We start from the raw sequence: 10,494 nt of genomic DNA on the forward strand, positions 1-10,494 counted from the left end.
GCTTCATCAACCTTATCTAGTTTTGGTGTCTATATATATATATGGGCCACATGTGAGGAAGGCACTGAGTGGCCATTCCTTCAGTCTCCTCTCTAAACTTTGCCTCCATAGCCCCGCCAATGAATATTTTTGTTCCCCTTGTAAGAAGGAGTGGAAGCATCTGCATTTGGTCTTCCTTCTTCTTGAGCTTCCTGTGGTCTTTGGAATGCATCTTGGGTAATTCAAACTTTTGGGCTAATATCCACTTATCATTGAATGCATACCATGTGTGTTCTTTTAAGATTTGTGCCTATTAAAGTTTATTGTTTATGATTATTACCACAAGGAAATAAACACCAAGAATTAAGGGACATGTGAGATAGCAACTTAGGACAGCAGATAAACAGACCTTCCAGGGAAAACTGATGAATTCAGTTCGATCAGCACAGCTCAGGGGAAAAGGCAGAGAGGTTATGCCATGGCACAGGGTTGTTCAAACATCCTACATACGTTCCAGTGCTCAGAAGACACAGCACACAAGCACACATGATAATAAAGCAACAAAATAGAAATTAAAAATATAGTACGTAATATGAAAAAGAAACACACGCAATAGGTGCTCAATCTAAATCTCTTTAATTTGACTCTTACAACTTTGAGTCGGCATGGATTGCAATGAATGGGTCTTCAGCAGAGTTACTAATAGAGAAGTGAGCTTTGCCATCACTGCCAACATTTACTTTAAGTCCAGTGCAATTGCCATTGACTTTATCTCCTGAAATGACATCACAGTATGTGCCAGCAGGAAGACCAGTCTGTAGAGTGCTTGACAAAGCCCTGAAAAAATAGTATTTAATTTATATTCAAGCAGAGAGATTACATATATAAATATATACATATATATATGTATATATATATATATATATATATATATCCACAAAATAATAAATGCCCCAGTCTTTTCCTATAGAACAAGGACTACTCAGAGCTCAGTTAGAGAATCCAAATATAAAAATATGTGCTAGTGGGAATAAGTCAATTCTCTACACCAAAGGCATTGTTTTAAATGTATGCTAGCTTTATGGCCTGTAATGACCATGCAGAGAAACACAGAGAACACAGTGAAACTCAACACTAAAGCCTTCCTATGAGGCCTGTCACTGTTTCCAGTCTGTCCTCTGCTGGACTAACACTCTGATAATTCATTTTAATTTCAATAGCATTAATTCTTCAAAACTTCTTCTGTTACATGATGACTCAATTTTTTTTCCTAGAATTAAACATAATCTAACATTTCTATGGATACATATAAGTGTGTAGTAGGAAATTGTCTACATGACATAATTCAAGTTCTCCTACTAAATTATCAACCATGTGCTCTTTCAGAAAAATGTTTTACATACTTTAATAATTTTCTTGTAGTCAATGAAGTGAGCTTTTTGGAAAAGTATTATCAACCAGATAGAAAGATGATTTTAAATTGAAACAGTTCACTGGCTCCCAAAGAGATTCTCTAAGCTAGAATTATTTTTGTTGTCGTTGATTTTTGTTTGTTTGTTTGTTTGTGTGTTTTGTTTTGTTTTGTTTGTGAGACAGGGTCTCTATATATAGTCATGGCTGTACTGAAACTCACTATGCAGATCAAGGTGGACTCAAATATGCAGCAAAATGGGTACTTCTGCTTTTTCTATTCTCAGATGAAAGGCTGTGAGCACCACTCTTGGTATCTGACCTAGTGTTCTACAGGTGAAGAAGCCATAAGAGAAGACTCCAAGGTTTTACAGGTGAGTAGACAATACTGAGTTTTTAAAGGCAGAGTAAGCAAACTTTTGAAGAAACTCATATACCACATGCAAGTACACAATGCCTTAAATAAATTAAAACACGTACAGAATTCAGACTCTGTAGAATGGATAAATATAGAAGTAATAACCAAAGGTACTGGAGAAAGTATTCCAATACAAATATGACACATTGTTTTATGATGTTAAGATGTAAGTTGCTTACTCTTGATATGCTTTGTGAAATGTTTCAAAAGAGCTTGTAAATATGAATGCATGTTAAGCCATGTAAGCTGTAGTTAAAGATCACAAAAATAAAATTTTATTAACACAGAGGAAAAACAAGAATTCATATATCATTTTTCTTATGTACACTGAACATTTATTTGTGGCTTAATATCTTTGTCTGAAAGATTTTTCACATATGAAAAATATAAATGAACAGGGAAAGAAAAGAACCATCCTGGAGGGCTAGAGAGATGGCTCAGTGGTAAGAGCACTGACTGATCTTCCAGAGGTCTTGAGTTCAATTCCCAGCAACCACATGGTGGCTCACAACCATCTGATGCCCTCTTCTGACGTGTCCGACATCTACAGTGTACTCACATAAAATAAATGAATCTTCTTTTTTAAAAAAAAAAAGCATCCTGGAGTGCAAAATTATACAATCCTTTTTAAATTAATATCCACTTACCAGTCATCATTGTTAAAGACAATGAATCCTCTGTTTCCTCTGCTAAAAGCCACTTGGTTGCTGCCATTATCCCACCAGTTTGCAAAAGGCTGACCGTTGACTACATTCCTGAAGGCAACCATGTTCCTAAAAACAGAGTATCTCATGAAATGCTGGTACCCTTTAATTCAACAGTTTAAAATGAAAGGTTAAACAAATTCTTTATTAGACAAGATCTGTAGGAGACATCCCACCTGATTTGACGCCATCGATGTTCACAGACCCAGTCATTGCCACAAGTAGTGTCTGGATTAATGGTCACTTCTTTTGTTACTCCATTGTTATTAGGTGGTCCAATCCAGTCATTCACATCCTTAATTATTAAAAGCATAACATCATTTGAATGCCTGTAGCTCCCTGATTCTTGCCACTACAGAAAGTCAAAACCAAGCCCACCATGCTAATTCTGTCTCTGAAGTGGGTAATTATTATCTAAGTACTTCATTGTTTTCAGAGATCTTCACTGAGTTCTTCTGTGCAAATTGAGGTTCTCTACAACCATATTAGAACAGACTCCAGTTATTCCCTGAAATATTTCCATCACTATATGTTACAAGAATCTGCTTCAGTGTATGCATAAAAGAGAAACAGTTCTTTACTACTATAAAATTAAAATCATCTATGAAAATGCTTTTAATATAACAATTTTTAAGTTAATGTTTGTTGATTTCTTACTAATAGCTTATAAAATTTGCCTTATATAATATATAATATAAACTTCATTAAGTGAATCAAAGTATAAGTGAGCTTCTTATGATGTCTAAGTATTTGAATATACCTCGAGAAAAGACAATTCTACTCATGAAAGCACTTCAAAAAGACAATAAATTTCACTACACAACAAAGGGATTACATTCAAAGAAAATAAAAAAGTATTTCATAATTTATACAAAAGTAAAATTTTTGTATATATTTGATGTGTCACTATAAGGCTAATAATTTCCACTTAGATATGATATTTCACATAGCCTATAAGATGCCTGATAGTCTCATTACTTACTTGAATTCTGAAATTGTTTAAATGCATGCAGCTAATGAACAAATACATACTGGATATAATTCGAGGCATCCATGATACTCTTCATCAAATCACTGTACTGTGATTGTCATAAGTGCCTATCCATTATAATTTTCTTAATCACCCTCAAATCAGATGATTTCTAATTGCACAGGAAAAAATAAAAGTATTTTCAGATGTTGTTAACAGTCACAATTCTTTTTTAAATCTGTGAGTCAGGGCTTTATTAGGAGTAACTATTTTCATTCTGCATATGTTAGTATGTCAACATTTCACTTTGACTACCTAGTACTTCATCATCCTTCCTTCAGAAAGCTCTAGTGAATAAACACTTAATAATAATTTTCATATGCTGTAGCTTCATATGAATTTAAAATAAAATCACTCCCTCTTCTAGATTATAAAATGCTTTGAGTAACTCTAAGACTTACTTTTCCATTCTGGAAATTTCTTGCCCATCGGTAACTTGACATTACTCTGGTGAATCCATAAGGATGAGCCAACATAAATCCAACTGCCATTTTATACATTCTGAAAGTTTCAAAATAATATTACAGCAGAAGTAAATAATACATCATTCTCACTAAATGCAGCCCCCACAGCAGCAGTGAACATAGTCCTACCTAGCATCCCAGAATGTCAGGATGGATGCTCCTCCAGCACCATGTCCTCGCTGATTGTCATGGTTGTCCACAAACACAAGGGCTCTGTCAGTAGGCACAAAACCCCAACCTTCTCCCCAGTTCCTGCATTTTAAAAAACACATTATGTTTTTCACAATAACATTAAACATGGCATCCACAACTATCTAAATCAATGATAATTTCATAAGAAGTATTTTATATGATATGCATATAAATAATTTTCTACGATAATATACACGGGATTTTACCCACTTTTAGGTCTTAGTACATAACATTTTGTTCTAAATTTATCCTTTAGATTTTTTTGTATTGTAAGTTTATGCACTTGAGAATTGAGACATCCATGTTACTTATTATAGGATGAAAGCTTGCATTTAAATTACAAACTTTCAAAATTTTCAGTGCTTTAATATAGCAAAATGATATTCCATACTGTGGCCACATTATAGGGATTGTTCCAGCGTTTAACTATTTCTGGGATATGAGTCTATCTTTAGTAGGGTTTTCTTAGAAGCTAATGTACTCATCACAACCAGACAAAACTAACTAAGTGATACTTTGGATTTCTGCAGCTACCAGGTGATGATGTCTCAAATGAAAAATATGATTCATTGAGGGTTAATGAACACTAAGCCTAACTAATAAACAACAACTTAAATTAGAATATTTGGAGATATGCCGTATTGATGCCAAATGACAACAGACATATGATAGAACAGGTGATGCAGTGGTATAAATTTACTTTAAGTAAGACATCTTCTCTCCATTCCATTTGCGAATAACTGTGCCAAGTTTTGCACCATACTTGAATTCTGTCACGCGGCCATTTCCAAAGTACTCACTACCTTTAATTGCTTCACCACCAAGATCAATGACCTATGAGAGAATTGGGGCAAGTGTCATTTTAAATATATCTTTGTCACATTATTGAAAGATAATGTCATTTAGAATTATTTAAAATAGTTCTGTTATTTAAATGTTACTAATGGCTTTTGATATACTTACATTCTGATTTTATTAATAAACCTTACATCAAATTTTGAAGGAAACCAAACTACAAATGATATTACAAAGGGCACATTTTTATGCTTCAGGATGACTGCCAGAAGGGAAAATTCACTAGTAACACTTGCTGTCTTCTCAACATTAGAAGCGCTTATAAACTCATCATCTTTTCCTAGGAATAGAGATACTAAGGCATCATCCTCAGTATACTTCAAGTGATATTATTGCTAAAGAAAAGACTACATCTGTTTGCCTTAAACACTTACAATGCTGATAACATGAGACAAAACTCGAAATCAGAAAGATTGGCTTTAGACAAAAAGCATTATGAATTCTCTGTCTTATAAATGATATCTTTGAATATAAGAGATAGGTTAATGAAGTTAGCACTGCCTTGAAATACTATTACTGATTTAACAAGTGCTTGATGGCAGGAGCCAGGCATAGCTGTCCTCTGAGAGGCTCTGCTAGCACCTGACTAAGACAGATGCAAATACAGCCCACCATCACACTGAGCCCAGGGACCCCAAAGGAAGAGTTAAGGGAAGGACTGAAGGCGTTAAAGGGGATTGCAATCCTATAGGAAAAACAATATCATTTAACAGACCCACCCAGATCTCCCAGGGACTAAACCATCAAGCAAAGAGTACACATGGAATGACCATGGCTCCAGACGCATATGTAGCAGAGGACTGATTTATCTACACTTAATGGAAGGGAAGGTCTTTGATTCTGTGGGGGTTTCATGTACCAGTGTACAGAGATGCTAGAGTGGTGAGGCTGAGAGGATGGGCAGGTGGGGAAGCACCCTCATAGGAGCAAAGAGGATGAAGATAGGATGAGGGGTTTGTGGAGGTAAGAGCTGGAAGGGAGACAACATTTGAATGTAAATAAATAAAATTTAAAATGAAGAATTTAATATGTTCTTTCTGATTAACAACATTTGTAATGATAAGACTAAACATGACTGAGTTCTTAACATACATTATTAACTATAAGCATAGAAAAATATGCTATCTGGCTTACAAAATGAATACATTTATGAAAATCCCATGGGACTTTAAATCCTATGCAAAGATCTATAGAAATCCAAGGAAAGCTGGGTACATGGAGTCTTCCTGAGGAAAGAACACAATTGTTTGTGCAATACCAACATGTCAACCTTGAAAATGAACATATGGGGAGGAATATTGGAGCTGAATTACTTACATATGAAATACTGTGAACTTTATCAGTATTATGTGTCTGACATTATATATATATATAATATATATGTGTGTGTTCATATTCATACATACATACATATAAACATATACACACACTTGTAAACATATACATATATAATAAGAGTAAGTAAAAACACAGAGACCTTGATCCTGAAGGAAAGTCTGGAAATGTACATGAAAGTATTTAGAGGTAGGAAATGGAGGGAAGAAATGTTGTAATTAAAGTATAATATCAAAACTTAAAAAAAATCCTATATAAAGTTGTACCTCTTGGAAAATGAAAGGTCTGCTTCCTTGGGAGAACCATTTTGTATTTAGATTATGTAGTTTGTCCAAAACTGCCTTTATGTCTCCAGGCCACATGTGCTTAGCAGCATCAAGTCTGAACCCTGCTACACCAATGTCAATGAGATTGTTCATATAGTCAGCCACCTTGGTTCGAACATAATCTTTATCGAGTGCAAGATCCAGAAGGCCAGACAGACGACAATTTCTGACCTGTTGGAGCAAAGCAGGGTTGATTTATAAAAAGTCATTTCTGTCTGAGGGTGCATTTCTTCATTCAGTCATTCACACATTTATCAATAGCAAATTTTATATGGGTTTTGATTGGGATATGAAATGTGTTGATGATCTAATGTGGACCAGACTAAATTTTTTGTAACTATAGAAAACATCAGAGATTTAAATAAGTGAGCATTTTAGTTGGTTCATTCTTGTTCCTGATCCGCCTTTTTATTCCTCTCTTTCTCTGTCTCTCCTTCTCTCCACATCTTCTTCTCCATTTCTCTTTTACTCTTCCCTCTTTTCTCTTTATTTTACATAGGTCAAAAATCAAAGCCAAGAAGTTGCTCATATTAAGTACACTGCTACAAAATTGAAACTGTTCAGTGTTTGAAGGATGTTTCTACATATATTTGTACTTCTTATGTTTTCCATTTTATCATGTTTATATAATTGATAAAACCAAGTTTTTAATTTAAAAAAAAAATTGAGAGAACACTCCTACCTTTATCATTGACTTGAGTGTATCCTTACAAAAAATATAAAAATAGGACTTTTTTCTTTTCTATTTTTCATCATTCTGCCTTAGTAATATTCTTTTCTTTCTATGTGCAGTGGCATTTTATAAATTTCTGTGCATATGTAGAAGCATAGACAGTTCTTTATTTCCATCACTATCTCTTATTACCTGATTGGCATCATTGTAGTTATTAATTTCTCCATTACATTTATTATCGTTAAAATCCCAAGCAGAGTATGGAACTGCTGAGAATTCCCTGTTATTAGGATTGAAGTAACTTCCACAGGTACTGTGTGTTCCTGCACTATTGCCCGAGCCACACATGTGATTAATGACAGCATCCACATAAATCCGGACCTAACGAAGAAAAGTGCATACTTCAGTTAGACTCAAAACTCTATAGTGTCCTTACAGTTTTCACAGCAAAGCTCTAAAACACTTCTTTACTGCTTTGTAGATTCACTTTAGAATAGTGAGTCAATTGAAAAACTTCTGTGAAATAAAACCAACTAGAGTCATACTATGTAAAAAAGAATATAGAGATCTCAAGGAGAAAGAAACAGAAACAACCATAACTACAAACAAAAGTTCAATTTTTGAGGATCTAGGAAATGTTATAAATTTGAAACGCTATTGTGTTTGACATTTTACAGGGTTACAAAGAGAAAGAACTTAGCTTCATCTATACACTACGTCACTAAAAACCAGAGGGAAGTTACATGTCTCTTCATTATAGAACAAAGCTAGGATTTACCACCTAAAATAATGATGGAGGAAGAAAGCCTAAGAATTGTGGCTAGAAAGAGAAATCACATAAAAATTACTTAATCCTCACATATGAATCAATGCCCATAGAAAGAGTTTAGGACATTCTAATAGCTTTGCTTTTAAAAGTCAAAGTTTTACTTTATAAGTACTATTATTTCAACTTCAAATCATATGTATTCAAGGATTTCAAAAGCTGACAAATAAGATAGAACTGAATTCTCAATAACACATAATATATAAAGAAAAATTTAAAAATGTAAAACCTGATCTAACAGAAATAACTAGACACAAAATAGAAATATTTCGTATGAAATCATTTTAAAGAAAATGTGTCTTCACTTACACCAACATTGTTGCACCTCGTCACCATGTCTTTGAATTCATTTTCATTTCCAGACCTTGAGCAAATTTTGTAGCTGATTGGTTGATATCTTTCCCACCAAGGCCTTGATGGATTATTAATTATAATATTTTCATTGGGTGGAGAGACCTACAAATATAACAGTTATAATTAGTATCAGATTATGGCTCACTTTATGTACCATACCTAAATCTTGTAGAAAGCTGTAATTAATCAGACATTACTTCTCAACCTATAAGCACTCACATTTGTTGATTAACAATCACCAGAAATAATGGACGGACATTGCAGAGGTCCTCCTGATATTCTACAATAAGTCTAAAGGTTCCAGAACTACCAAAATTTTTCCTTTCTCAGCAAAGTTATGTGTGAGATGAAGTTGTGCTCTAATGTCACTAGTCTTGATTAGAATATTATATGGGCATAGTAAGCTCTGCATTTAATTTGTGAGATTATCTTACCTGCACCCCTCCAAATCCCTTAGGTGCTAAGTACCGCTCACATTCCTTGGCAATATCAGCCCAGCGCCACTCGAACAGGTGGACAATAGCAGTCCTCCCATCCGCAGTGTGTGGGTCATATTGAGCCCAGCAGAACCCAATGAGGGAAAGCAGCAGAACAAACTTCATTTTGCTTTGAAGTTGTCAGTGTTCTCTCTAGCAACTATTTATATTTCTGCAAAAAGTACATTCTCCAACGTAAATTTTCATGAGTAAATATTTAAAGTGCAATCTCTCATTTGAAAGAGATTAGGAATATTGATGTGCACAGCTGAAGGTTCTTCAGAAACTCTCATGGAAAATAAACTTGATTCTTTCAAATATCAATAATTAATTGAGTGATATTAGATAGTATTTGTTTATGATCTTTACCAACAAGTACAATGAGAATTTCAACTGAAATAAAAAATGTATCTGAGAATTTTCATTTCTAAAACTTTGTACTGCACCATATCAGATAGAAATGGGATTATCAATTCATTTCTTTTTGTTCTCCCACTTAAGAATTTTTGTTTCAATATTTTCATTGAATTTTATTAAGCTGAAAAGTATTATGGCATGAACCTACTATTTCAGTAACAAGAGAATTAAAAAGTTAAGATTTTGTGCAAGTCCCCAATTTATAGAAAGTACTATAAATAAATAGATAAATAGATAAACAATTATACACAGGGCAAAAGATGCTATGAAGATGAAAAAAGCAAAACCATGGCAAAGAAAAGCCTACAAATTATATGACCTTAGAATATTGGAGAGACATTAATAACAACAGAGATGTTAATAGAGCTAAAGCATGCATAAAAAGAGGGGAAGACAAAGTCAGTTGATGTCAGTAAGTAAGGTCAACACGCAGCCTTCCAGAACAGAAATCTGCCCAGAATCTATGAGGAGTAGACAATAATATTACAATTACAATAATATGTTCTGTGAGCAAATTTAAAGGAATCAAAAGTCTGTTCTAAAATCCAGTTATGCCAAGATGGTGAAATGAATAATGCTGTCATTATTACAGAAATGAACAGTAAAGGAGAAATTGCATGATACAATCAAATCTAATCCTTGTAAAAAATCCATACACATAAAAAATCCTATGGACCAGAAGAACTTAGGAAATCAACCATGCTCTTGTAGTAAATAACCAAGGATGCATGCTTACACTGTGGTGTCTCTTTGTTACAGTTGTCTATTTATTACACTGCAGTTCTGAAGTTGGACTTTCCAGTAGAAGAGCCAGCAGTAATAATTAGTTGTGAAGTGTTAGCTTAAACAGAAGTCCCTGTTATCCCATGCTACATTTTGCCTTAATATTAGTATAATAATAGAAGGGAATAATTATTTCATACTGTTTGAACCTGCAAAAACCATATTATATTTCACACATTAGGTGTAATAAGACTATTTTATTAGCATTGACCTTGGATTTTTGCTACATTTTAATTGTCCATTATAAATGTT

At 33.8% G+C, this 10,494-nt stretch overlaps 1 protein-coding gene across 1 annotated transcript; it reads right to left on the reverse strand.

Moving 5' to 3' along the window:
* Window positions 1-594: 594 nt before the first annotated feature.
* On the reverse strand, window positions 595-9,185 carry LOC103689940 (pancreatic alpha-amylase-like). Its single transcript, NM_001402073.1, has 10 exons — window positions 9,001-9,185; window positions 8,522-8,668; window positions 7,579-7,767; window positions 6,654-6,884; window positions 4,898-5,031; window positions 4,135-4,257; window positions 3,943-4,042; window positions 2,688-2,806; window positions 2,455-2,580; window positions 595-816 (listed from the first exon to the last, which is right to left on the reverse strand). The coding sequence occupies exons 1-10, from the start codon at window positions 9,166-9,168 to the stop codon at window positions 627-629; spliced, it is 1,527 nt and encodes a 508-aa protein (NP_001389002.1). The 5' UTR covers window positions 9,169-9,185; the 3' UTR covers window positions 595-626.
* Between the last annotated feature and the right edge of the window lie 1,309 nt (window positions 9,186-10,494).

Source organism: Rattus norvegicus, chromosome 2 (assembly GCF_036323735.1).
Source record: "Rattus norvegicus strain BN/NHsdMcwi chromosome 2, GRCr8, whole genome shotgun sequence".
In the NCBI taxonomy this organism is placed as follows: Eukaryota; Metazoa; Chordata; class Mammalia; order Rodentia; family Muridae; genus Rattus; species Rattus norvegicus.